This window comes from Melospiza georgiana, chromosome 12, assembly GCF_028018845.1.
Source record: "Melospiza georgiana isolate bMelGeo1 chromosome 12, bMelGeo1.pri, whole genome shotgun sequence".
Lineage (NCBI taxonomy): Eukaryota > Metazoa > Chordata > Aves > Passeriformes > Passerellidae > Melospiza > Melospiza georgiana.
This window is the reverse complement of record NC_080441.1, coordinates 885,742-913,515: the sequence shown is the minus strand read 5'-3', so window position 1 is coordinate 913,515 and position 27,774 is coordinate 885,742. Positions and strand designations below refer to the sequence as shown.

At 52.6% G+C, this 27,774-nt stretch overlaps 2 protein-coding genes across 6 annotated transcripts in view; both read left to right on the top strand.

Annotated features, from left to right (window-relative positions):
• The window catches only part of ATP11C (ATPase phospholipid transporting 11C), a 54,346-nt gene extending 37,440 nt beyond the window's left edge, over positions 1-16,906 (top strand). The window contains exons 20-30 of one of the 2 annotated variants that reach the window (XM_058032482.1): positions 147-321; positions 975-1,077; positions 2,279-2,424; positions 2,781-2,840; positions 3,846-3,973; positions 6,298-6,433; positions 8,261-8,326; positions 9,110-9,213; positions 10,797-10,950; positions 12,532-12,622; positions 15,557-15,645. In XM_058032482.1, coding sequence (XP_057888465.1) covers positions 147-321; positions 975-1,077; positions 2,279-2,424; positions 2,781-2,840; positions 3,846-3,973; positions 6,298-6,433; positions 8,261-8,326; positions 9,110-9,213; positions 10,797-10,950; positions 12,532-12,621 — 1,162 coding nt within the window. In that variant the 3' untranslated portion in view covers position 12,622; positions 15,557-15,645. Of the gene's footprint in view, positions 1-146; positions 322-974; positions 1,078-2,278; positions 2,425-2,780; positions 2,841-3,845; positions 3,974-6,297; positions 6,434-8,260; positions 8,327-9,109; positions 9,214-10,796; positions 10,951-12,531; positions 12,623-15,556 lie in introns of both variants that reach the window. The other variant, XM_058032481.1, reaches the window with a different exon arrangement.
• A 6,899-nt stretch (positions 16,907-23,805) lies between these two features.
• The window catches only part of MCF2 (MCF.2 cell line derived transforming sequence), a 50,157-nt gene continuing 46,188 nt past the window's right edge, over positions 23,806-27,774 (top strand). For 2 of the 4 annotated variants that reach the window (XM_058032462.1, XM_058032460.1), the window contains exon 1: positions 23,807-23,900. In XM_058032462.1, coding sequence (XP_057888445.1) covers positions 23,843-23,900 — 58 coding nt within the window. In that variant the 5' untranslated portion in view covers positions 23,807-23,842. Of the gene's footprint in view, positions 23,901-27,774 lie in introns of all 4 variants that reach the window. The other 2 variants (XM_058032459.1, XM_058032461.1) reach the window with 2 other exon arrangements.

Below are 27,774 nucleotides of genomic sequence, written 5' to 3'. Positions count from 1 at the left end.
GCCTAAGCCTTTAAAAATGGCTAAGCCCCAAAACATGGATGGGAAGAAGATTAACCCAAAGCCAGGGCATTTTTCACTGAGGTGATACCAGCAGCTAGGCTGACTCAGTCTGATGAAGTTCCAAACGTGTTCCTTGTTGTGCCCAGAAGCTGGACGTTGAGTCAGGAGTATGGACTGATCATAGATGGCTCCACGCTGTCGCTGATACTCAACCCCTCTCAGGACTGTGGCTCCAGCAATTACAAAAGCATCTTCCTGCAGATCTGCCTGAAGTGCACTGCAGTGCTCTGCTGCCGGATGGCTCCCCTGCAGAAAGCACAGGTATTTATTTACCTCTCACTGTGACACACGCTGAATTCATCAGCTGGGACTTCACCTGAGCATCCTAACCGAGCAGGACTTCTCCAGGCTGTGTGTAAGCCTTGCCTGAGCTTCAGAGCAGGATGAAAGCACACCATTCTTTCCAATCTGAATGCAAACCCTTTGTTTAATATGCTGGCAGGACCCCATAAACCCTGGCCAATTAGAAATAAACAAAACCTCCCAGTTTGCTATTTTAATTTTTTTTTTCCTTTCCAAATTTGTCAAGTGGAGTTGGTGACTTCCTCAGTGCAGCATCAGTTGGTGACATCCTCAGATGTCCCAGGCTGATAAGTGATGTGTTTCTGCTCCCTGGGATGCGTGAGAGAGCCCACCCTTGGGAGAGCAGGGTCTGGCAGAAGGGAAGAGCAGGATGTTGATCTGGGGTTTGTTTTTAAATCCTGTCCTTCAGCCCTGCACAGCTGGGTTGGGCTTCTGCTCTGGTTGTGACTGCACAGCAAGTAAAGAGGGCTTTTATTAACCTGAGCTCTCCAGGTGCTATAGTGCTGCTGTAAAAGCCTGATTGCTTGTCCTGGGGGGAGCAGTGGGAAGGTCTCTGGAGGCTTTTTCACTGAATTTTGGGTTCTGCTGCTGTTTTTTTGTAAATCTCTTAGATTGTGCGAATGGTGAAGAACACGAAAGGAAGCCCGATAACCCTGTCCATAGGGGATGGTGCAAATGATGTCAGCATGATTCTGGAAGCACATGTTGGGATAGGTAAGAGTCCCTGGAGCATCCATCTCACAGCCCACACCTGTCTGCTCTGCCTGGGGCTCCCTTCTGAGGTGCAGTTGGTGTTTCTGATGGCACGTGGCTAAACCAATCTCACTGAAAAATGTGAGAACTCTGCTCTTGCTTTCCTTGGAGGCAGAGTTTAACTCCAGATTAATGCTGAGATCACAGAATCATGGAATACTGAGGGTTGGAAGGGGCCTTTAAAGGGTCCCATCCCTGCAGTGAGCAGGGAGATCTGCAGCTCCATGCAGTTCCTCAGCTGTGTACAGCCTGAGCTTGAGTGTTGCCAGGGATGGGGCACCCACAGCCTCTCTGGGCAGCCTGTGCCAGTGTTTTACCATGCCCACTGGGGAAGGGAGAGGTGAGATCCTCATCTGCTGCTCACCAGTGCCAGCACCATTCTCTGTGTCAGTGACACACTGCAGGTTATGTTCCAAAACTCTGTGCCCAGAGTAGTGGTGGCGCTTGCTTGGGGCTCAGGGAGAAGGGGCACGAGCAGCAGACAGCTGGTGGTTGGTGGCAGGGCAGTGACAGGGCCAGGCTGTGTGCCAGCTGGTGGCAGCAGCTCAGCACAGCACCCGCAGGGGTTTGGGGGCTGGTGCCCAGGTGTGCTGTGCCTGCACTGTCCCGTGACCCACAGCAGCTGGAGGCTCCTCCTGTCTGCAGGATGGTGTCTGAGATATGGAGCCTCCTGTAACGCCACTGAGGAGGGGTCAGTGGGAGAGAGAGGGCACGTTCTTCATTTGGGGCTGTTGGAGATGCTGTGGTGCCCTCTAATGCAGGGAATCCAGGGCAGCCCATCTGGATGTGCCTTTTGTGAGCAGAGCAGCTCTGGGGATGGCTCAGGAGGCTGAGCAGCTGCAGGGGAGTAACTGAGCTGTGAGAGATGCAGGCCAGCCCAGGGGAACCAATTCCTTGTCTTCCATCAGGTTTGCCTAGACTCCCTTCTCACACCAGGCCCTTACAGGAAATCACAGAGCAGCCTAAATAAATATAGCTGAGAACCTCCAGAGGCAGGTCTGAGTGTTGTGGAGCCAAAACCACACCAAGTGTTCGTGCTTGGTCTCCTGGGGCTCTCAGAGGGAAGCTCAGCCTTTGTCCCTTTGAGTGATGTGAGCAAACCTGGGGACAGCATCCAGAGTGCAGCCCTTGGGCATTAACCCTTGCATGCTTCTGTCTGCAGGGATCAAGGGCAAGGAAGGACGCCAGGCCTCCAGGAACAGCGACTATGCTGTGCCAAAGTTTAAACACTTACGAAAACTGCTACTAGCACACGGGCATTTATATTATGTGAGAATAGCACACCTTGTACAGTATTTCTTCTATAAGGTAAGGGCCAGTGTGCAGCTGATCTTTGTTTATCCTGTGCATTTCTTTGGCAATAGAATAGAATAATGAACAGGATTAATGTGGGGGATATTCTGTGGCTGTGTTTTCCCTCCCTGGGACAGGCTGTGTCTGCCATGTGCCTGTCCATTGAAAACAGAGCAAAGTGAGCATTCTTCTCGTGTCTCCTGCAGATACTAACTGCTCACAGGATAGCTTTTGTGCTTGATTGAACAAGTGCCCTACCTTGTCTGATGTTGTCATGTCAGACACTAATGTCTGATAACAGGAAAAACTACTGGGTGTAGACCGAGAAGTCAAGTGCTTCCCTGCTGACCATTTGTCTTTTGTTTTCCCAGAACCTTTGCTTCATTTTACCACAGTTTTTATACCAGTTCTTTTGTGGATTCTCACAGCAGGTAACTTCCACTAATTTGTCTATAAAGGCAAGTTAAAAAGCAAGTGGCAGGATGAGGTCTCCTATCAGAGACTTGGCTTTTGGCATCCTGTCCCTTTACCACCTTGCTCTAGCACCAGATCTGGAACATAATATTTTGAAACCATAAGTGCAAAGAGAGCAATCTGCTTTCTTTCCTTTCCCATCCACCAGCCATAGACACAGGTGGACACCTTCCTGGAGTAGTGAGAGAAAGGTTTGGCTGGTTTGTCAGCACCTGATTTTGCTACTTCTGCTTTTCTTACAAGAACAAGTCTTGAACAGTTTCCTGATGTTGTCTCCTCTGCTGAATTTCAGTGCATTAAAAATGTCACTCAGAAGGAAGAACGGTTCATTCTCTTATGCCTTTTGAAAAAAGACACACAATGAGTGTTACCAGAGCTTTGTTTAATCAAAGCAAACATCAGAGGGGCAGATCCATGTGTGGGTGGGTTCATGTGCTTGGAGATGAGAGCTTTGGCTTTAGTGTCAGCTTAAGGGACTTTTGTGTCTATTTGGGCTCAAAAGTTACAGGAAGAGTGAATGGTGAGAGAGAGTTCTCTGCTTGTTTTGGCAGAAACACTTTCCTTTTTAAAAAAAAGAAGCTGTGGTTCCTCTAAAACAGTGTAGTCCTTAGAGAGCCACAGGAGGCACCAGGTGTATTAACAGAAACAGCAGCCCAGGAGCAGCAAGAGGAGAGCTGTGCTAAGGGCTGCTCAGTACTGCTTTTCTGGGGGATGAGCTGCAGGTGGGACCAGCCAGTTACAGAACTTCTGTCAGTGGGGCAGGTTCCTGGGCTCTGCAGGTGCTTTGTTCCCCTGCCCTGCACAGAGCACAGCTCCATCCAGCGAGGCTGTGCTGGGTGACACAGGGAGGCATCTGTGTGACAGAGGGTGTGCAGGAGCTGGTGATGTATGCTTTCATTTCTTTGTGGAGAGGCCTTTTCCTTTGCTGTCTGTCTCACGTCACCCTTTGTTCCTCCTCCAAGCCACTGTATGATGCTGCTTACCTGACCATGTACAACATCTGCTTCACGTCGCTGCCCATCCTGGCTTACAGCCTGCTGGAGCAGCACATCAGCATTGACACCCTGACCTCGGACCCTCAGCTCTACATGTGAGTACTGCTGGCCTGGGCTGGCCTCTGCCACCTGGGCTTTGGGTTTCTGGCTGCAGGAGTGTGAGCAGGTGTCCCTGCCCTGTGTCAGGGATGGCATCACCACCGAGGGCAGGAAAAGCCAGTCCTGTCCCTGTGGCTCAGCTGTTCTGCATTCAGGCTGAGCAGCCTTGTGTTTACTGCCTGTTGCTGCCTGTTTATGCTCCCTGACAGTATCTGGTCTGGCAAACTGCACTGCTGTGTCTCTGTGAAGGGTAAACTGCAGGTGGAGTTCATCCAGAAGGAAAATGGGGTTGTGAGAGTGGCCAGGCCGTTCATTCACGTTACCTTTGAGCCAGGCACGTGATGGAGCGTGTAATGCAGGCAGGGGAGGTGCAGCCTTCAGCAGGAAAACAGATCCATGCATTTCCAGGAGGATGAATGTTTCTGAAGCCCAGCTCAGGCAGGTGGTTTCTCAGCTTGTCTAAATGGATGTGGTCCCCCAGGCTCCCCCTCTAAGGCCAAGTTATCAGAACCCAGGGATCTCTGCTCATTGATCCACACGCTGTGTTCTGCCCAGGGAAAGGACAGCTCAGACTGTCTCCCTCTGCTTTGCCTGCTGCTTTCTCTCCTTGGTTTCTCTCTCCAGGGAGAGGCTCCAAACTTGCCCGGGAACAGAGATGCTTTCCCTCTTCCTCCCAGCCCTGCCACACACGTGCTTGGGGCAGCCCTTCAGCAGAGGCTAAGGAAGATGTTTTCTGGGGAAGCCCCTCTCTGTGCACCCCTGTTGCCAATTCCCCAGCCTGGGGCAAAGCCAGGTCAGGGCTGCTTTGGGCAGTGCCTGTCACTGGTGTGATGCTCCTCAGCAGTGGAGCTGTGTGTGCTCGAGCCAAGGGTGATCTCTGTGCAGAGACAGCAAAGGGGATTATCAGGTCCCTAAAATCCTGTGTGACCATTGCCCTAGGTATAAACAGCAGTGCGTGCAGCCAGAGCTGTGTGGCTGGGAAGGGGCTTGGGTGGTTTGAAGTGAACACTCAGAGCCACGATTGATTACAGCTCTGTATTCCTTCACTCCGTGGCAATATGCCACCGTCTGGGTTTTTAAATAGCTTGGTAATTGAATGTAGTGTGACAGAGAGCAGGAGCAGCAGCCCCTGTGCCTTCCCCTGTGGGCTCTGTGCTCTCTGGGGTCTGTGTGTGCAGGGGAACAGCCTGGTTGGAATATTCATGGCTGGAATATTCCTGTGCCTGTGCTGGGTGCAGAGCGCCCGCTGCGCTGCTGCTGCTGCTGCTGCTGCACTGCAGATCCTCACCCTGGGAAAGCTGCTTACCACCAGCACTGCAGGGCACAGATGGCAGTGCAAAACAGAGCTCACAGGGAGGACGCTGCTTGTGTTTCTCTGCTTGCAGTGCCCCACGCTTCCAGTCTGGTTTATCCTTGCTCCTTTCTCAGACCCAAGTTGTGACACGTTAGAGCGTGGTCACAGCATCACCCTGTGTGGGTTTCAATAGGATCTCATTTCAGAAATGCAGTTACAGGAGCCCAGCACCACACAGGTTTGCAAAGTGCATCTTGCTGGAAGGGGATGTATTCCTTGAGGAGTTAAGGAGAACAATGCAGAAAAGGCGGGGACTTTACAGAAAGTAGTCTGAAAAGATAATGATGCAGGGAGCTGTTTTTAACTCCCTCCTGCCCTGACAGCCACCCTCCACTCCCCAGGCCCTGTGTGAGGTCCCTGCAGAGCTCTGCTCATAGCCCATCCATTGCTGCTGCTGCCTCCGTGCCAGATCCCATCCTGGATTCAGCCAGGAGCCTCCTGCTACAACCCCTGTGATAAAAACACCCACCATACAATTCAGGAGGTTATTTTCAGCCTGTGCAGAAAAACACCACTTCAGGGAGCAGGACTTGCGGAGCTTTTCTCAAAAAAGGACTTTGTGCTTCCAACACAAAAAGAGGGAAACACACCATGGATTTTATGCATCCCATACAGCTGCTCTTCAGCCTTACCCTGCTTTTAAAATTTAGCAGAAAATATCAGATACCATGGGCAGCACAGGGGCTGCAGGAGAGGTTCAGGACAGCCTCTGTTGACTTTGTGCTTTTTTCATCCAAGTTTTACCTAGAGGAGAAAGACAAAACAATTCATGTGCTGAGCCCCTTGTGATTTCTCATGATCAGCAGCTGACAGTAGAGGTGTTCTTTATGTCCTGGCAGGTGTTTCTGTGGGTTCCCCCTGGGCTCCTCCTGCCAGGGCTTGCTCCAGGCCCCCAGCCCTGCTGTGGGGAGCTCTGCAGCCCAGCCTGGCCGGTGCTGATGGTGCTGTTCCTCCATCTCTTGGCAGGAAGGTGTCAGACAATGCCATGCTGCAGTGGAGGCCCTTCCTGTACTGGACCTTCCTGGGCGCCTTTGAAGGACTCGTGTTTTTCTTTGGGGTTTATTTTCTTTTCCAAAACTCCTCCTTGGAAGACAACGGAAAGGTAACGGCCCCAGAGAGAGGGAGATGAGTGTTTGTGTTGTGTGCTGCCTCTGATACGCTGGCAGGGAATCTCTGCTTGAGCTGTGCGCTGTGTCTCCAGTCTTGTCCAACAGTGGAGCCTTGCTTATGGTGTGATCCTGCAGCAAATGCTTGAAATAAAACATTTCCAGATCGCCATGGAAACGGGGCAGAGCTGGTTATTCTCACTAGGTACCAGGACTAGTCTCACACACAGCCCTGATCAGCACAGGGGCTCTGCACGGGGCTCTCCCCTGCTCTCTGTGGCCCCAGGCACTGGCCCAGGGAGGGTCTGTCCTCCCACCAGGGACAGCCCAAAATTCAGTGTGTGCTGGGCTGGTTGTGAGCAGCTGAATCATCCCCCTTGGTGGGATGGTGCTCCTCAGGGCAGCCGTGGTGCAGGGCTGCTTGTGTGCTGGGCCTGCCTGGGGCTGTGCTTGCAGCCTCTCTGCCCAGGGAGGGCTGGGCTGGCCTTTTGCTCCTGTTTTGGAGCCAGCCCAAGTCCCTGGGGAAGCCTTTTGCTCCTGTTTTGGAGGCAGCACAAGTCCCCAGCTCCTGGAGGCACCAGGACGTTGTCCCTGCTGCCTCCTTGCTCATGCCTCTGCTGTGGGGATGAGCCCTTGCATTGCTGTGGGAGCTGCTGGGGTTAACTTGCACAGAAAGAGGAGGAAAAAAAGATGAAGGGTTTTTTTATTTTTCCTTTTTTCTCATTTTTTCTTGTTCTGCTGGTTAACTGAGTACAGAGCAAAGCATTAGTGCAGGGCAGCTGCTCAGGTGGCCTGTGTGGTTTCAGGACCCTTTCCCCAAGGGAATGTGCAGTGTGTTATTAGATCTTGGCTGATGGGAAACTTCTTTGCACCATCACTTGTGACCCCTGAAAACACCAAAACTCTTTAGTGGCTAACACTTGGAGAAAAGCTGATGAAATCTGTGTGTATATCCATACACTGCATCACTCCCAGCATTCATGGCCCCAGCTACATGCAGCCAAGCCCCTGTATTGTCAGATCGGTGCTCTGCTGTGTCTGTGGCCATTCTGGTTGGATTGGAATGACACATGAAGCACTGATGTGCTCTGCAAATGCCTTCAGGGGTCAGATCTGTGTGGCACTGCAGTAAGATCTGTGGTTATGTCCTGTTCTGTAAACACTTATGCCTGTAAGAACTGCTACCAGCAATTGTTCATAATATCCATGTATGTTTGATTGACTCGTTTTTCACTCCTATTGACTTTAATTTTTTTGCATTTTTTGGAAACTTTTACATTTCACTTTCTGTTTTAATGTATGCATTCAGAACTTGACAGCCTTTGGTAAGCATCTCTCCCATTCATTGCCATCACTGGATTGATAGACAGTATCTGCTTTCCTTTGTGTGCCCAGTCCCCAGTTCCCACAAACCAGCCAGCTGGGACAGCACCAGTGCCCGCTGGTGCCCTGTGCAAGGGGACTGCAGAGAGATGAGGAGGAGGAGGAGGATGATGGGTGTGGCGAGAAAGCAGAAACTGAGTAAATTGCCAAGAAACCCTGAGCTGCAGGTGGTGCAGTGCCTTGTGTCCTCATTGACATTGCTGTTAGTAGGAGGCTGTCCCTGTCACATCCCAGCTCTGTCACCTGTGTGTGTGTGGCACTGCATGGCTCAGGGTGCGTGCGGAGCTGCGAGCGTCCCTGTCCCTGTGTCCCTCTGTCCCTGTGTCCCTCTGTGCCTCTGTGCCTCTGTGCCTGCCTCCCCTGCTCCCTCGTGGCCCTGGCCCCGTGCTGTGCCTCCCCAGAGGGCCAGCACGCTGTGGCAGTGCCCGTGTGTTTTGCAGGTGTTTGGGAACTGGACCTTTGGGACGATTGTCTTCACCGTGCTGGTGTTCACCGTCACTCTCAAGGTCAGCACCACCCTTCCCTGTCCTTGCTGGCCTTTCCAAGGCTCCTGTGCTCTGTGAAATCGTGGCTGAGTGGGCTGGAAATAGTGTCTGAGTATTTCCCACCACACTCAAATCTTCTCCCGTAGAGGCAGAACCTGCTTACTTTGCTTTGTGCGGTCTGTGGCCCTTAAGTATGTATTCCTTTTTTGTGTTTGTTCTGTTTAAATTATTTTTCTATTTTTCCCCTCTTTTGAGGACTGCAGTTGGTTATGGTTGACTCTCCCCCACGCTTTCACCTCTTGATGCTCAGTTCCAGCAAGAGGAGAGGAGCAATAGAGAATTTGGGTTTGTCCACCTTGTTTCAGACAAGGCCGAGTGCCAAAGTGATCACAAAAGCACACGCGTCAAATAACAATAGCAAATCTATTTTGTTTCGTGGAGCTTTCCAGAACAAACTGTTTGCATAAGACCTTACAAAAGGTCCTTTGTGTTTGGTTCAGGACAGCAGGTGGTGACAAGAGGCAATTACAGTCCCTGTAACCTTTAGATGTTTCTTTCCTGTAGGATCAGGGGTTGCATCAAATTTATTCCATTTAAAAGTGTCAGTTACAATTAGAATGCCACTGTTTCCCTGCTAGCATTGTGCCAGACCGTGGACATGGAAAGTGTTTGTCCTGGTGCCCATTTGCACACAGGTAGCTGTTTGGAGAACCTTCAGCCTTAATGTGAAACCAGTCTGAAATGTCACATAAATGCAATGCACTGTGCATCTAAAGCCTGTTTTGTCTCTCTTTGTTCCCACAGCTAGCGTTAGATACCCGATTCTGGACGTGGATGAACCACTTTGTGATTTGGGGCTCCCTTGCTTTCTATGTGTTTTTCTCATTCTTTTGGGGAGGAGTCATTTGGCAAGTATCGTTTTCTTTCCCCTGCCCTTTGCTAGGGCAGTGCCCAGGGCTGGCTCTGGCAGGGCAGCGCCCCCTCCTCAGGGCATCCTGAGACTGGCAGTGCCAGGGGGTGTGTAGGGCAGGTGCCAGGGGGTGTGTAGGGCAGTGCCAGGGGTGTGTAGGGCAGTGCCAGGGGTGTGTGCAGCCTGCTCCTACCTAGGAGACTGGCAGTGCCAGGGCTGTGTAGGGCAGGTGCCAGGGGGTGTGTAGGGCAGTGCCAGGGGTGTGCAGCCCCGATCCTTCCTTGGAGACTGGCAGTGCCAGGGGGTGTGTAGGGCAGTGCCAGGGGTGTGCAGCCCCGATCCTTCCTCTGCCCACACCCACACCCCCCAAAAGGCAGTGCTGGAGGAGGGCTGGTGCACCACGAGAGGGGTTTGAGGAGCTCTCAGCCCAGCAGAGGGATTGTTCTCAAAGAGAGAACACCCTGGGCATCATCCAGGTGCTCAGCTTGGGCAGGGGGTTTTTGCCTTTCTGCTGCTTGAGGCTCTTGCCTTTAGTGGGAGGTTCTAGACTGAACCTTTTAGGGTCTGTTTGTGCATGTGGAGGAGAGAGACAAACAACTTGTGGTGGAAAGAACCTCAGTGAAGCAGAAGGAACAGGTGAGGCAGATGCAGAGCAAGGGGACCTGGCCCTCTGGGACAAGCAGGAGAGAGTCAGGTCCTGGTGTTGAAATGAAGAAATTCTCATTGACTTGAGTGCACCCAGGATTGTAGGTTCAATGTGTTGCAAAAGCAGGTGACATTAGTACGTTACAAACATTTCACTTTTGTATTTCCTGTGCTGCAGTAAATGTTCACAGCATCTCTGTTTTACCCCTGTGCTTTGCCATGGGATATTGGCTGGATCCCTGATCCAGCAGCCTGCTAATAAGGATGTAGAACAGATTTCAGTATTTTCTGTGGGGGTCACAAGCTTTAGCTCCTCAGTTAACTCTTGCTGACCAACAGATCCAGGTCTGCAATCTAGCCACATCTCTGTGCTCAATTGAGCTTTCTACTGAAAACTCTTCCTACTGTTTACCTTGCATAGCTCAATGTTTTTGATCCAACAGTAAGCAAAAACTGCTTTGGGATCCTTGTCATGAGTTATTGATAAGGTGTTTCTCACAAGCAGCTGTTGGTTGCTTTCCCTCATCAAGGAAAGGAGGAAGGGGCAAATAACCTGTTGTGATTGAGAGACTCTGGATTTCCACTATCAAAACCAAACCAGAAGCTATAGCAAAGCCTGACACTGAAATAAAGTGACCTGGTTTTTGATGAGGTGAATAATTTATCAGTGATGGTGGCTAAATTCAAGCCCCTTCCCACCCTGAAAAGAAACAGATGTGGAAGATGCAAAATGGATCATGACACTCTTCCAGAAATAGTGCAGCTGGAGGAGGAGATGCGTTAGGAGAGGGATGGGCAGTGTGTTTCTGTGCTGTGTCCATCTCTGTCTGAAAGGGAGACACAACTGCTAATAGCTTCACCTGAAGTCTGCTTTGGTTCTGATCTTCTGGGAAAACCCATGCTAACCAGAATTTATTTGTATCCTTTCTTTTCCAGGCCTTTCTTGAAGCAGCAAAGAATGTATTTTGTATTTGCTCATATGCTGACTTCTGTTTCCACATGGCTGGCAATAATTCTCCTGATCTTTATCAGCCTTTTCCCAGAAATTCTTCTAATAGTTTTAAAAAATATAAAAGAGAAAAATCATCAGGTAAGGAACGAGGTGATGTGTTGCACTGTGTTTTTAGGCAGACTGTTCTCACCCTTAGGCACCAGATGAACCTTTAACAATACCACGTACCACTCACATCTCGAGGAAGGCTTCCTAGAGTCTTGCCTTGCTCTTTCACGTGCCAAAAGTGTCAGAAAGTTATTCCAAAAATGCTGCCTAGATCTGCAGCAGGGAGAGAGTCAGCCTGTGCCTTCCCTGGGTGGGAGTGTGGTGTCTCCTAGGGCAGAGCATGAGCCTTGTCCAGCCTGAACTGGCCACCAAACACGCTTTATCTTGTCCTGAGAAAAGCTGCTTGTTGTAGTGTCAGAAAAGCAGGCTGCTCCCTGTGTGTGCCCGGGTGCTGGGCAGTGGAGCAGGGTCAGGTCTGGTCCCACCTGGGGTTTTTCTGTGCCAGGGCTGCTGCGGGCACAGCTGAGGGCACATGGGCAGGGCTCAGTGAGGAACCCCCAGCCTGGTCCTTGAGGGAGTCACAGGAGCGTTTGGGTTGGAAGGCTCCCTGAAATCACCCAGTTCCAGCCCCCTGGCAGGGCAGGGGTGCCATTCCCTAGGTCAGGGTGCCCAGGGCCCCATCCTGGCCTTGGACACTCCCAGGGATGGGGCATCGCTGAAGCTGAAAACAGGGGAGATGGCAGCAGAGCTGTGGTTGTGTTTTGTGAGGGTCCCTGTAACTTCCATTTGGGTATGATTTAATAGTTTCTAGCTGGGCAGCCCTGTTGAATAGGCTGGGAGTGAGTTGCTCTGAGCTGCAGACATAGGAGAGCTTGGGGCTGTGCCCTGCAAGGTGACCTGGGGGTTTCTGAGCCCAGCTCAGCTCACCTGGCAGGTGTGGCCCATTTTTGCCTTCAGCTGCTGAGCAGAGATCTGTCCCCTCTTGCAATACTCACATTCAAGAGTGCTTTTTATTCGTGTAACAAAGGCTCTTGTGAAATCACTTAGCAAAGCAAAGTGCGTGTCAGCTAGAAAAGTCTCTTCAGATGTGCATCCCAAACTAAACACAGGCTGAGCCATATTTAAATGTACATTTTGAGTAAGAGCTTTATTGTAAGTGCCTGAAGGAGATACCAGCTCTGGATATCTGTGCCAGCCATCAGACACCAGAGTCAGCTGCCTGATTTGTCAAGGCATCTAGGACCAGGTAGATGAATTCAAATCAAAACCCTTGTTAAGAATCCTGGCCTTAATATTGAAATAAAATAAATATCAGTGTCCCAAGGGAAGCATACAGTGAAAAACAGAATTAGGGACATTGTATGGGAGCCTGAACCACAGCTTGGGCCAAGGGTCCCTTCTGGAAGGGGAGGACAGACTTAGGCCAGGTTGTTGGGCATTTGCCCTTGGTCCCAGTGGGACAGGGTTTCACCCCTGGTGTCCTATAACAGCACATCAGCTCTGCTCAGCCTTTATTAAATTTTCTGTCTGGTAACGTGGTGGTTGTTTTTATTTTCTTTTGGTTCTGTTTGTTTTTTTTTTTAACTGCAAGGCGCATTTGTGTTTTCCTTGGTTTCTGCCTTTCTCTTTCTTGTACTGCAATTTTCTGTCTTTTGTGCTGTTGTGAACTAGGTAACGAAGCGCCTTCCTTCCTCAGGAACATCCACTATCTTCATGCTTTCTCAAACTTCCAGCAATCACAGCTTTTCTTGGAGTGAATAAGGTGATTTCCTTTCTGAGTCGCAATGTGTTGCTTGCTCACTGCTTTTTTCTTCTTTCTAATGCCTAACTCCTGAAAACCCCCCTTTAGATGTGCTCACACAGCAGAACCTCGCTTTCCCCCACCTTCTGCCTTAATTTAAATCTTCTGCTTAAACATTTGTCTGTCTCTTGCCCTTGGTCTCTTGCTGCAGCTCAGGTGGGTGAGCTGGTGGTGCTCAGGGTTCCAGGTGAGGTGGGCACACACAAAGCTGGTTACACTCTCCTTCCCTGCTGCAGTTGTGTCTTAGTGGAGCAGGCAGGAGTGGGACAAGGTGGAATTAGTGTTGGTTGTCCTCTGGGTGAATTGTCAAATGGCTCAGGCATGTCTGGCCTAGGAGAGCCTCCCCAGTCTGTCCCATTGTCAGTGCTGCTGTTGTTCTTTGTGTGAGTGACCGAGCCACAGCCCACAACCCTCACACCAAGGGACAGTCCTGGACCTGCTGACCGTGGCACTGCTGGGGTCACCCTCAGCAAAGCACCCTGGCTGCACATCCCTGGTGTCTGGGTTCCCTCAGCTCTCCACCGTTACTGGCTGTTGTAAAACACAAGTTGTGTGGACACAGGGATGTCTGCTGCTCCCTCAGAATCACCTGCAGTGTGACTCTCCAGACACTTTGGGGAGCAGGGCAGTTTCTGAGCACCTCCCATGCCCGTGGCACTGCAAACCCACCGGTGCTGGTCACGGTGTGCTGCCCTGTCCTGCGAGAGGGGCTGTGCTGTGTGTCCTGCCCTGCTCGTGTCTGTGTGTCTGTCTGTCAGAGGGGCTGTGTGTCTGTGAGAGGGGCTGTGTGTCAGGCTCAGGGCTCTGTGCTGTGTGTCTGTCAGAGGGGCTGTGTGTCTGTGAGAGGGGCTGTGTGTCAGGCTCAGGGCTGTGTGTCAGGCTCGGGGCTGTGTGTCTGTCTGTCAGAGGGGCTGTGTGTCCTGCCCTGTGGCACCTGTGTGACCAGGCAGGCTCAGGGCTCTGTGCTGTGTCTCTGTGTGAGAGGGGCTGTGTGTCAGGCTCAGGGCTGTGTGCTGTGTGTCTGTCTGTCAGAGGGGCTGTGTGTCCTGCCCTGTGTGACCAGGCAGGCTCAGGGCTCTGTGCTGTGTGTCTGTCTGTCAGAGGGGCTGTGTGTCTGTGAGAGGGGCTGTTTGTCAGGCTCAGGGCTCTGTGCTGTGTGTCTGTCTGTCAGAGGGGCTGTGTGTCCTGCCCTGTGGCACCTGTGTGACCAGGCAGGCTCAGGGCTCTGTGCTGTGTGTCTGTCTGTGTGAGGGGCTGTGTGTCAGGCTCTGTGCTGTGTGTCTGTCTGTGAGAGGGGCTGTGTGTCAGGCTCAGGGCTGTGTGCTGTGTCTCTGTGTGAGAGGGGCTGTGTGTCCTGCCCTGTGTCACAGGCAGGCTCAGGGCTCTGTGCTGTGTGTCTGTCTGTCAGAGGGGCTGTGTGTCAGGCTCAGGGCTGTGTGCTGTGTGTCTGTCTGTCAGAGGGGCTGTGTGTCAGGCTCAGGGCTGTGTGTCTGTCTGTCAGAGTTGCTGTGTCAGGCTCAGGGCTGTGTGCTATGTGTCTCTTTGCCTCGCTGTTGCAGAGCAGCAGGAGGGCACCTGATTCATTGTCGGCCAGACCTTCTGTCAGACCTCTTCTTTTAAGAACGTTCTCAGATGAGTCTAATGTGTTGTAACAGGTACCCTGTCCTGAGGATTGGGATGGTTTTAAAGGCATTGATTAACCAAATGTAACCCCCTCCAAATCAATTAAACCGTGGTTCTTGTAATCCTCTTGGCTCTCGGTGTGGGGCACTTGTCCTTGTGGAACGGAGATGCAATGCTTGGGATGCATTTTAATTTGGGGATGTACTATCCAGCTTCTTCAGAATCCCATATCTGTACAGATCCTTTCAAGTATTTGGCAAAATGTAAACAAATCTTTCAATTTAACTGCTACTTCAGTCTAATATTAGCGCAAAATTGAATGTGAGAGTGCAGCCTGAATCGTGCTAACACTGGTTATAAAAGCTGATACATTTACAGTGAAGGATGGAAATCTCAGTTGTTAAAATGATTCCAGTATTGCATCTGAATGGTACCAGAATCCCTTTCTCTAGGGTGCATGCTGCTCTGTCAGATAGAAATAAGTGTGTTTTAATTCATCTGCACAGATGGGTACTAAACACATGTACTTGTCTGTGTGTGTCAGCACATGGGACAGAGGCCTGTCTGGGTGTCCGTGTGTCTGCACACACACAGCATCCTCCTACGGGTTGATTTTGAACTCTGTAGTAAGCCAACAGCAGAATAAGAGAAGTAAAAGTGCCTAATTGAATTCACAATCCTGCATTAGGGGAGATGTTATTATGTGTGGTGAGCTGCAAACATAAACCTGATTATCTACGAATGTCTCGCACCTCTGTGCCCACCCTGCTGCTAAAGCAGTCAGATTTATGGGCATGGCAGGGCCAGCAGCAGCCCTGCCAGCTCCAGTGCAGCCAGTCCTGCCAGCTCCAGTGCAGCAGCCCTGCCAGCTCCAGTGCAGCAGCCCTGCCAGCTCCAGTGCAGCCAGCCCTGCCAGCTCCAGTGCAGCAGCCCTGCCGGCTCCAGTGCAGCCAGTCCCTCCCCACCGACATTAGGTGGTGCTCTCCACCACCACACACTGCTGCAGACTGGTGTGGGAGTGGCTGCACCAGCACAGGAGCTGCAGGGGACAGTGGGGCAGATGCCACTTTTGGACTTGATGCAGCATTTTGCAAATTGTGGAAATTTATTTATCATCTGGTTACTTGGTTGTGAATGATATTTGGCACTTTTGAAATGGCCTAATTATTCTTCTTCTCCTATATATTTTATTTTAATAACCCAGGGAAAGGTTTACGGGTTTGGGAATGTAACAGTTGCAATACATGTTTGTTTTCCTTCTGATTTTTGCAGGCTGGCCCCTTTGATCTGCCTGTGTTAGTGTCATACAAACGTATAGAGAATGGTTATGTGAAGGCTGAAGATGCTGTTACTAATCTGGCAGAAAGATATCCTCTCAGGATACCTTAAAGTGCTCCACACAAACGTTGTCATGCTGTAGGAACCCACGGTTTTAACCTGGCAGTGACCTTTGATAGCACCAAGGACTGCGAGCAGCCTGCTTGGGAGAGCAGCCAGGGCACTGGCCCCACGTCAGGCTTTGGTCTTGAGGCTTCCCTGCCCTCCCAGAAAAACCAGTTCTGCCAAATCCTGCATCATTGGAGCTGGGACAGCATCGCTGGGAGCTCGCCCCAGCAGCATGGATGGAATGCAGGAGTGCAGTGCCAGCCCCATCACACACAGGGCTGTGTGCCCGCTGCGATCTGCCCCGGAGCAGCAGGGCTGCTCACGCTCCTGCTCTGTCTGACCAAAGAAGTAGCACAGACTCCAACCCAGTGACATTCCCCTGCAGCCCTGGAGGCACTGGGACGAGGCTGCTGCCCTCACACAGGAGGTGGATGCAGCCCTGGAGCCCCTCTCCTGGTGCTGGTGCTGGTGCTGGGCTGTGCCGCCTCGCTGGCAGCTGCCATCCCCAGCCACGGGTGCCCGGATGGACACGGCAGGATCACTGAGAATTCGGGAGAAACCTTTGCCCCTGTGTCCTGCAGATGGAGCTGGAAACAGTCTGTGGTCTGGCCACAGCAGTGGTGTCTGTGAAGACCTGCAGTGCTGGAAGTGCCAGAGCATCCTCTCACAAGCGGTTTGCTGCTGGGTTTGTTCCTGCTGCACAGTGAAAAAAAGGTTGTTCTGTGGCTGTTTGTGATGGAAGGAAGCTTTGTGGGGGAAAAAGGAATCCCAGAAGCTGGGCTGTGCCAGACTCTGAGCCCCAGTGCCCAGGCTCCTCTGCTGTGCTTGCATTACTGCACTGTGCAGTGGCTCCAACACTGTAAAGGGTGAGGGACAGTGTGGTCCTTGGCTGATCCCAGGGACATGGGCTGTGCCTGTCAACCTGCAGGTGTATGAAACTGCATCTTGAGTTATTTGCACTAAGAAAAAAGAAGACAATTTGAAATGGAATACATGAATCTGATTTCATTTTACATTTCTTTTTAAATTGGCATGTTCTTTTCAAATCTACCTGTACCATGGTAGTAGGAACTTTCCTCTTTAGGTTCTGCACAGCAAAGGTGAGATGCCTGACTCTCAATATTTTTTTTTTTTGTCTTATACTTCATGTGTGGCAAGAGCAGCTTGTTTTGTTGTGTGAAGTCATGAGCAGTGACAGAGCAGGCTGTGTGCCCTGCTGGGTGGTGTGACAGTCCTGCCTCGAGGAGCTGCGGGAGAAGCTTGGGGCTCCTTTCAGAAGCAGCAAGCTCTGCACTGCTGCTGGGTTTGGCTCCTGCTCGCTCAGCTTTGTGTCAACAGAACCATTTGGGACAGACAGAACATTCCCCTCACCAAATCAACTGCAGACTGTTAATTGTTGGAAGAATCAAGCCTTGCTCTCTGGCTGCCGTCCCTGCGGTTCGCCTGCGGCTGGTGCGGATCGGCTGCTGGCAAATCCTCTGGTGCATCGTGAGGAGGTTGGATGGCCTTACCTGAGTGGGAGAGGGCAGTGCACAGTCCCTGGGGCTGCCCTGCCCTCGCCCAGCACGGGAGGGGATGGATGGAAGGATGGACAGGAGCACTGTGCCATACACTCTGCACTGGCGTCCGCGCTCGGCTCCTGCTGCATGCGGGGCAGGAGCTGCACTGCCAGCATGTGCCCGTGGGCAAAGCTCTCATCTCCTGCTTCTGTTTGCTTTTCCCATTTTCCTAGCTCATTTCACAGACCTAGAGTTCGACTTGCAGCCCTTGTCCCGTGCTCAGCTTTCCCTGCAGAAATGTGGTGCCTACAGATCAAGTATGTGATGAATACAGTGGAGATGTGCTCTATATGCCAAATCTAACCATTCTCCTTAAATACACGGTTGCTGACTTGTGTTTACATAACCTCTGAAAAATGGGCACTAAAATGCCTCATTCCTGTGATTCAGAACCATTCCAAGCCCGAATGGTCCCAAGCTTGACACCTTGCTTCTGAGTTTGCTTTGTGTCATGCTCTGCTCCAGGGGTCAGAGCGTTCCCCTGGGATTCCATTGGTGTCAGTGGGAGCAGTGGAACCTGACGTGTGTGTGAACTGTTCAAATAGTCACTTAACCAGGATAATTCCTGCTGCCTGTCTCAAGTCAGAGCCTTCTGAGAACCAAATCTTTCTCTTGGCCTTTCCAAGTGTCGTGTCTCCAGCTGGAACGAGCCATTGCAATAGCTGAACATTCAAACCCAAGGTGTGCAGGGTGGAATTCATGTGGAATCTCTTGAATAGCAGCTCTTTTGGGGAAAATGCAGTTTTTCTTGGGCTTGGATCTTCAGGTAGTGCCCTGGTGTGGGGCTGGGTGCCAGGACAGCCAGGCTGCCCCGGTCCTGCACGAGAGCTGATCCTCGTCACCCAGCAATGGCAAAACCAGAATTCCAATTGCTGTGGGTGACTCAGGGGACACAGGAGCCCCTTCTGAGGCTGGAGAGGGCCAGGAGAGGCGCTGGTCAGGCTGTGAGGTGTGGGGCAGCAGGGCTGGCGTGGCAGCAGTGGCACAGGGATGCTCTGGTGGGGTCCCTGGTGCGCTCACGGTGCCCTCAGGTACACTAAAGGTCAGTACAGGCTTTTCGGTGGAGAAACTTGAAGGAAAAAAGGCTGGGCTTTTCTCATCGTAATTTGTTGAAGTTTTATCACTGACTAGTGACACTGAAAGATAAGGAAAGTAATTAAGATTCCCTCTAAAACTCTTATGTGATAACAGCAGAGCTTGGTGTAGTCATAGCGACTTCTCAAAAACTAATCCTAATCATTATGAGAATATTATAAATGACTTGGAATTGCATAAAAGCTTCAAATTGAATTTGTATACACACAGTTGAAAAACTTTCCTAATACTGCACCATTTATCCAATTTCCCAGCTATAAATTTTTTTAAAAAACCATGTAGTGTATAGAAAATGTAAATTATATACAGGTAATGAGCAGATACATTTTCAGCTTCTTGCAAAGAAAAAGGACTGCAACCTTACATTTTTTCACTTAAATGCAATTTTATACATTTATGTTGCTTTATATCAAGGAAATTGAATGTGAATGTTACCTTTTATGAATGCAACTTGCTCTTTTTTCATTACAGAAACTTTTGTTTGAAGTAATCAATAAACTTTGGTATGTTGTTCTGATTAATATATATTTGTTGTCTCTCTCATCTCCTTGGATACTCCCAGGGGTTTTCCAGGGCAGTGCTAGGGGCACAATCAGCATTTTCACATTGGGGTAGGTGCCAGCCAGGCCATGCTTGGTTGTGTGATGTGGAGCAGCATTTGCCTAAGGAAACAGTGCTTGCTTCTCATACATTTTTATTTTTCCAGCAGCGTATTAGCAATCGTGGGTATCAGCTGCTGCGCATAGCTGGCTTGTGTGCCCTCGACTCATTTCCCTCAAAATGAACGTTTAATTATGAAAGTGAATCCTGTGAATTAAGTGAATAAATTGATTTAACTTTCTAGAGTAGGTGAACCCAGGGCTTCAGCTGACATTAGGAACTGATGTAGGTCCATGTGCCTGATTTCCATTCATGAAGTGTTTTCCTTGCTGCTGTTTTGGTTCTTGGTTCTGTGTCGTGCTTGTAATAAGTAATTTTTAGTTCAAAGCCTCAGAATACACAAATGAGGTTTGCAAAGTGCCTGGTGCTGGTGAGGTTCAGGCCCAATATTTGCATTGATGAAATTCCAACAACACGAGGAAACTGCTAAAGCACGACTCACAGTGTTTGTATAATGCACAAGAAATATATAGGCTTAACTTTCTTTTTAAGGACACGGGTCTGTTTCAAGCTGAAATGTTTGTAATGAGAAACTGACAGTTTGAAAAATTCTGTTTTGGCTGCTTGTGTGCCTGCAGCTCCCATCAGGCACCGCAGGACAGATGGCTGAGCTATTTAAAACAAACTCTAACCTTTCCTGAGTACTATTGGAAACCAGATCCACGCATTGAGGATCTGAACAGCAGCAGGAGCGGTAGTGAGATGTCTGCAGGGTGGCGAGGCTCTCGCTGGCCAGGCTGGCAGCACAGGAGCTGTGCTGTGAGCCATGGGCGCTGAGCGCAGGGACCAGTGCTCAGAAAGCACCAAAATCAGCATTTCAAACACCGGGCAGCCCTTGTTGGAAAGGACAGGCAGTGTCGTGCTGTACGGTGATTTTTAACGAGGACAGCAGGTTTTGAAGGTCAGGCTGTTGGCTTGAGAGGGCTCTTGGCACATGGAGGGGTCACGGTGTCCCTGTCCCTGCTGTCCCTGCAGCTGTTGCAGGACATGCAGCCACTGCTGCCATGGGGCTTTGCTGTACATTCTCACACGTCAGGATAACCTGCTGAGCCGGAAAATACACAGTGGCCTGGAGAAAGGGTGGGTGTGTGCACCTGAGAGTGCTCCTTTCCAAAAGCAGGAGCTGTGACAGCAAACGAGGCAGCTCTGACTGACACGGGGAAAGTGAGAGTGGCAGGACAGAGTGGAGCCCTTTGTTTTTATTTCACATTCAAGTAGGAGCCATAAAATCCTCCTGATTAAACCTGTGCAGGTGTGGCTGGCTTCAGTGGGTTTCTGCCAGGCTGTGGAGGGTCTGCTCAGCCTGGACCAGACTGTAGTAGTACGCCTGGAGTGGGTGATGCTGCTGTGTGCACAAGGAATCCCCCTAAAGCTCATGAAAACCAGCCCGAGGTTAATTACTGTTCTGCACAAGTGGTGTGCTGTGCTGTGCTTACTCCAGAGGTGAGCAATCCCTTGGACATCACTCTGACTCTAACCTGTGTTTAGCCAGCTCTGTTTTTCCAGTTCTCAGCGCTTGACTGAACAGGTATTTTTGAAGGGTGATTTTTCAAATCTAAATAATGGCTCCAGTCTCAACCCAACCTTCTAGCCTTAATGTGGGAAAGGGAGAAAAAAGTTGGGTGTTTTTTCAAATTCAAGAGCTTTCAGAATTTTTGTTTGAGTGGGTTTTTTTCAGCCCCTGATCTGGAATTAATGAAATTAGTTGGAATTCTTCCTACACCTTCTCCCTAAGATTAGATTTAAGGATGAGGCATTGCACCCACATGAAATAAATCTCTGCAAACAGGTGGTGTCACGATTTTCCACAGCTTTAAAGGGCCCTTGCCCCTCACACGCTGGTTTGGATGTGCCACCCTCAGGGTGCTGAACATTGCTATGGGGCCTGGACAGGAGATCCCTGAAAAAGAAACAGCCACGTTTGTGGCTGGCATTGGTTCCTTTTTAATCTGTCTCCTTGCTGCTCCTCTGTGTTTGGCAGCTCCTGGGCAGGCAGAGGGTACCCCAGCTGCGGGGGAGCCCCGGGGCTGCTGGCAGTGTGAAATGGGGGCAGCTGGGGAATGCAGAGCGCCTTGCTGGGACAGCTGGGCATCGGTGGGGAAATGCCCCAAAGTGAGCAGCCAGGGCTCCAAACTGTGAATCTCAGGGGCCACAGGGGAAAGCCCCACGAGCAATTGCCCCATGAGGGAAAGCCCTACGAGCAATTGCCCCATGAGGGAAAGCCGTGAACAATTGCCCCAGAAGGGAAAGCCATGAACAATTGCCCCATGAGGGAAAGCCATGAACAATTGCCCTCCAGCCTGAGCTAGCCCAGCTTTTCCAGCTGTGAGCTGGCCAAGGCTGCCTGTGCAGGGTTCCTGCTGCCTGCAGCAGTGCAGCTGTGGCTGTGCAGGTTCCTGCAGCAGTGCAGCTCTGTCTGGCTGTGCAGTGTTCCTGCAGCAGTGCAGCTGTGGCTGTGCAGTGTTCCTGCAGCAGTGCAGCTCTGGCTGTGCAGGGTTCCTGCAGCAGTGCAGCTCTGACTGTGTGTGCAGGGTTCCTGCAGCAGTGCAGCTGTGGCTGTGCAGCGTTCCTGCAGCAGTGCAGCTCTGGCTGTGCAGGGTTCCTGCAGCAGTGCAGCTCTGTCTGTGTGTGCAGTGTTCCTGCAGCAGTGCAGCTCTGTGTGGCTGTGCAGGTTCCTGCAGCAGTGCAGCTGTGGCTGTGCAGGTTCCTGCAGCAGTGCAGCTCTGTGTGGCTGTGCAGGGTTCCTGCAGCACTGCAGCTCTGGCTGTGCAGGTTCCTGCAGCAGTGCAGCTGTGGCTGTGCAGGTTCCTGCAGCAGTGCAGCTCTGTCTGTGTGTGCAGTGTTCCTGCAGCAGTGCAGCTGTGGCTGTGCAGGGTTCCTGCAGCACTGCAGCTGTGGCTGTGCAGGATCCTGCTGCCTGCACTGGGGCCAGCCCAGCCCACCTGGGGCTGGAGCAGGGGCTGGGCTGCAGAGACCTCACCCAGATCCTGTCTGCATGGCTTTGCCTCCATGCAGAGAGCAAGAAATGGATGGATTGTGAAACCTTGGCGCTGACAGCTGCCTCTCCCCCGCGGTGGCTCCGTTCTCCCCAAACCCCGTGTCGGACAGCGGGTGTGTGGGGATGGGTCCCGGCTCCAGCTGAGCACCCCCTGCACAGAGCTGGGGCAGAGCAGGGGCTCTCAGGGTCCCGTTCTCCCTGGGCCGGGCGGTTCGGGACAGCCAGCGTTCCTGTGATAAGAACACGGCAGGAATGTGGCAAGGCTCTTTCTTGCCTTGTAGCCTTGTGTATCAGACTGATTTTCTCATCAGTACCTGCACAGGAACTGTCCCTGTCACACAAGGAGTGCTTTATGGTCAGACAGAAAATCATCTTTCCAAACTGTTCGGTAGTGAGAACCTGCTGTGTCACCCGTGAGGAGCACTGGCTGATTGCGTCGTTTTTCCTTGAAAAATTCAGTATCAGGGTAAGAAGGGCCTACCAAAAGATGCTGGGGTTTATATTACCACTGTTAGACCACAGCTCTTTAATTAATAGCCCTGACTGCTGAAGTGTTGGGAAAAGGCTGCTATTATAGCAAAGAGCATAATTAAAAGGTTGTTTTGGAAAAACAGGAGCATCTACTTCTCCATGCTGCCTCCCTGGGCGGCTCAGGCTCCTGAGAGAATGAGCTGGCATTGTTGGAGCCTCAGCATCAGGAAAAGTGAGACGGATGGGTCAGCCCAGTGCTCTGGGAGCTCTGGCCAGCACTGGCTGTAGCACAGTTTAATGTACTGCTCATAAATCGTTCCAGGAATTTGCTAGAATGCTGCTTGCAGAGGATGGAAATGCTTTTTTTTGGTTTTTTTGGTTTTTTTCCCTACAGAAGTGCTGTAGGCACTAAGGCAGGGAGTAAATCCAGCTGCAGGGTGGTGTGCTGGGGGGCACTGGGTATAGTGGTAAATGAAAGAGAAAAAAAAGAATAAAAGGGGAGGGAAAGGAAGGGGAAAAGGGAGAGGAAGGAAAAAGGGGGAGAGGAAGGAAAAAGCAAAAGAGGGAACAGAAAGAAATACTGGAAAAAAGACTAAAAAGAGGGGGCAAAAGACAAAAAATAGAGGAATGGAAAAAAGGGGCAAGGGGGAAAAGAAAAAGGGAAAAAAGAGGGGGAAAGGGAGGAGAAAGGGGAGTCTAAACTAAAAAAATTAGGAAAAAAGGGTGAAAGGAAAAAGAGAAAAAGGAATCAAGAGTAAAAAAAGGGGGGGGGGAAGAGGAAAGGGGGGAAGAGGGGGAAAAAAAAGCAGAAAAAAAGGAAACAAACAAACAAATAAACAAACAAACCAGGAAGGAAAAAAACGGGGGAAGGAGCTAAAAAAAAAGTGAAAGAAATGCCAGGGGGCGGCGGTGCCGGTACCGGACCGGGGCGGTGCCAGTGCCGGTACCAGGGCGAAGGCGGTGCCGGTACCGGCAGCGGTACCGGGGGCAGCGGAGGCGGGGCGGGGCCGGTACCGGGGCGGTGCCAGGGGCGGGCAGAGGCGGTGCCGGTGCCGGTACCGGGGTGATGTTAGTACCGGACCGAGGCGGGGGCGGTCCCAGGGCAGAGGCGGTGCCAGTACCGGTCCCAGGGCGGGGGCGGTGCCAGTACCGGACCTGGGCGGGGGCGGTGCCAGTACCGGACCTGGTCGGGGGCGGTGCCAGTACCGGACCTGGGCGGTCCCGGGGCGGTGCCGGGGCGGTGCCGGGGCGGGCAGAGGCGGCGGCCCCGCCCGTCGGGCCCGGGGCGCGGAGCGGGCGCTGCGGGCGGGGAGCGCTGCCCGCGGCATGGCGCTGGCCCCGGCCCCGGCCCCGGGCGGGCCCCCGGCGGGCGGCACCTCGGCGGGGGACATGGAGCGCTACTACCGCCTGCTCCGCGCCGCCGCGCTGCTGGAGGCCGCCGCCGCCGGTGAGTGCGGGCGGCCGGGCCGCGGGCTCGCCGAGTGCGGGCGGCGGGGGGACGGCGGCGCTCCCGGGCCCCTGGGCGGCGGCGGCGCGGGCCCTGTGCCGGGGCTGCCCGTCCCTGCCCGGCCCCGCCGCCCCTTCCCTCCCCGCTGCCGCTGCCGCTGCCCGGCAGCCCGGCCGGTCCGTCTCTCGCGGCTGGCCGAGGGTTCGGCTGCCGCTCTGTTACTCGTTCATGGAGGCGTGCGAGCGGCCCCGGGGGCTCAGCACAGCCTTGTCCCCGCGCTGCCGGCGGCCCCGGTGTCACCGAGTGCGGGGCCGGGGTGTCCGGTGTGCCCGGGGTGCCCGACTGCGTGCCCGGGGTGCCCGGAGTGTCCGGAATGCCCCGGGTGTCCGGGGTGCCCGGTGTGCCCGGGGTGCCCGGAGTGTCCGGAGTGTCCGGAATGCCCCGGGTGCCCGGTGTGCCCGGTACCGGCGGCAGGCGCTGCCGGGGCAGGAGGATGGATGTTCCCCAGTGCGAGCCCCGGCGCCGCTCCCGCGGCCGCACCTGAAGAACTCCTCCCTGGAAGCCGTAGCTCAGCTCTGGCCGTGGCTGCCCGTTCCGGGTGGGAAGCAGCAGATAGATGTGTGGGAGCTGTGCTCCTCCGTGAGACACCTCATCCCCTCCCGTGTCCCGAGCAGCCCCGAACGCCCGGCTGTGTCGGGAGTGCAGCGTTGTACCGAAGCAGCTCGGCTGCTGTGCCCGCACACCCTGAACGTGAGAAGCAGATGCAGTCTGATCCCTTATCTCGGGCCCTGGCTTCCTCAGTGATGTTTCCTTTGGTGGACGGTGATCTGCTCAGAAGTTGTGTGGAGCCCTCACTTTTTCATTATTTTCCAGTTTTCCCGAGGGGAGTAACAGGTGTTCTTGCAGTGAGGGGAGTTACAGGTGTTCTTGCAGTGAGGGGAGTTACAGGTGTTCTTGCATGAGGGGAGTTACAGGTGTTCTTGCAATGAGGGGAGTTACAGGTGTTCTTGCAGTGAGAGGAGTTACAGGTGTTTTTGCAGTGAGGGGAGTTACAGGTGTTTTTGCAGTGAGGGGAGTTACAGGTGTTTTTGCAGTGAGGGGAGTTACAGGTGTTCTTGCAGTGAGAGGAGTTACAGGTGTTCTTGCAATGACGGGAGTTACAGGTGTTCTTGCAATGAGGGGAGTTACAGGTGTTTTTGCAGTGAGGGGAGTTACAGGTGTTCTTGCAGTGAGGGGAGTTACAGGTGTTTTTGCAGTGAGGTCTTTCCCAAACCAGGAGGGGAAGGGCCCCCTCGGGTGGCTCCAGGCTCACTGGAGGATGCCCACCTTGGCAGGAGTGGCAGCAGGCAGAGCCATCACTCCTGTTTGCAGCTGGTGGAGTGCTTGCAGCTGTGCTGATTACAGAAAAGACACGCTGACCCTAAAAAGGCTCCCTGTCTAGTGCCAGCCTTCTTGCCATCTTTGCAAGGCACAGCTGGGGTGCAGGAGGAATCTGTCAGGGGTGGGTCACAGGTGAGGGCTCTACCAAGGTGCCACCTGCTTCCCAGAGCTGCTGTGTCCGTGCCCCTCTGAGGTGGTGCCACAGCACCTGCAGCTCTGCCTGCCCTGCCCACCTGCCCTGTTTCTCTCCCTGCACCCTGAAATGGGGCAGGTGCTGTGGGCAGGGGTGTCACGGTCAGTTAGCAAAGGGGGCTGCTGGAATGGATGTGGTTAAATGCTCCCTGTGCTGCTGTGGCGTGGAACAGCATGGATGTGGTTAAATGCTCCTCGTGCTGCTGTGGCATGGAACAGCATGGATGTGGTTAAATGCTCCTCATGCTGCTGTTGGTGTGGAACAGCATGGATGTGGTTAAATGCTCCCTGTGCTGCTGTGGCACAGAACAGCATGGATGTGGTTAAATGCTCCCTGTGCTGCTGTGGCACAGAACAGCATGGATGTGGTTAAATGCTCCCTGTGCTGCTGTTGGTGTGGAACAGCATGGATGTGGTTAAATGCTCCTCGTGCTGCTGTGGCATGGAACAGAACAGCATGGATGTGGTTAAATGCTCCCTGTGCTGCTGTGGCATGGAACAGCATGGATGTGGTTAAATGCTCCCTGTGCTGCTGTGGTGTGGAACAGCATGGATGTGGTTAAATGCTCCCTGTGCTGCTGTGGCATGGAACAGAACAGCATGGATGTGGTTAAATGCTCCCTGTGCTGCTGTGGCATGGAACAGCATGGATGTGGTTAAATGCTCCCTGTGCTGCTGTGGCATGGAACAGCCCCATGTGCTGCTGCAGCAGGAGCTGGTGCCACGGCCGTGGGCACACAGTGGTGCCCGTTTGCTGTGAGCTGTGCACTGAGAACCAGGTGAAAGCAGGCCGTGGGTTTCTTCTGAGCATGGGCCCTCCCTCCCAACCAGCTTCTGGCAGATGACCTTTGTGAAATGGTCATACAGAGCCAAAATACCCCCACAAAGGCACACTTGTGTGGTTATAGCTGCAGGATCCGGACCCATGATTTGGCATCCACGCAGGTTCTGAAAATAAAACGTTGACAAAGAGACAAAGTTGAGTAAGGCTCTCCAAATCATGAGATTAAAAATAAATCAGAAGCTTTTTTCCCTTATTGCCAATTTCTGGGCGTTCAGGCTGATCTGGGACCGTGTTTTAACCATTTCCCTGCATGCAGCAGTTCTGGAAACCTGTTGGCTGTTTTTAGTAGAAGGTGATTCACCCATACCTGCCTTGGATAGAAGCCAGTGAAAGTCCCAAGCCCTTTGTGGCCATTCCCATCTCTAGGATGTCTCGGGCTCCCCCAGAGCATGGCAGAGCCCCGGCAGCCCTGGGCTGGCACCACCCAGGCCCTCGGGTGGCCCACGAGCAGGAGGAGTCTGGAGCACCCAGTAGTACGTGGGATGTGCTTCCTGTCCCCACTGCACATTGCTACAACCACTTTAATGGTTATCATTCACGTACCAGGACAAAAGTGAAGCGACAGCAGGGCTGCGTGGGAGGGAGCAACTGAGGTGTAAAACACGGTGGGGGAAAGAAAGAGTTCCCCAAAGAGCTCTGTTTGCCACTGAACGAGAGGGTGCTCGAGACACCGAGTGCCGGGACGGGGGTCAGAGCTGGGACGCTGCCCTGGTTGTGAGAGCCTCTGTTAGTGCTGGTTTGGGCAGGTGGGGCTTGCAGGGGAGTCCTGGAGCCCCAAGCCAGCCCCAAACGAGGCACAGGCCAGCCCCGTGTCGCTGTGACAGGGGCTCTGGGGACGTGTGCTGGGCACAGGGCCCTGCTCAGCCTGCTCTGTGCCAGCCTCCCTCACGCTGGGGCAGTGCCAGGGGAGGCAGGGTGAGGAGTGCTGGGGGCAGTGCTGCCTTGTTGTCTGCATCCCTTTTTGCTCCCAGGCCGTGCTGGGTTGGTTTTAGGGCAGGGGTGGGTCAGGATGCCCTGGGCAGAGCTGTTCCCTCGCCCAGCGCGGTTATCCTGCTGCTCTGGGGTGTCTGTCAGGGCAGACAGGGCTGGCACAGCAGCAAGCACCAGCAGTGCCCTCCCCACCTCCCTTTCCATTGCACAGGAACAGATCAGCTGCATCTGCAAATGTGCTTTTTCTTAGTGAGAGAATGCCAGAGTTGGGCATTTCCACTTTCACTTCAGGAAAATTTGTGTTTATTTTCCCTTGCTCTACAGTAGAGTTTCCATGTGATGCCATTGGGGGAACCTGGCTGCATGGTTTAGTTTCCTGGCTGTGTCAGCTGTGAAAGAAATTGTTCCAGTGTCCTCAGTGAACTTCAGCTTCTCCAGGCAGCCAGTGGGGCCCAGGATTTACTGCTGAAATATCTCCCAGGAGTTACTTTGTGCTGGAATTTCTCTGAAAAATCAGCGTTTGCATGG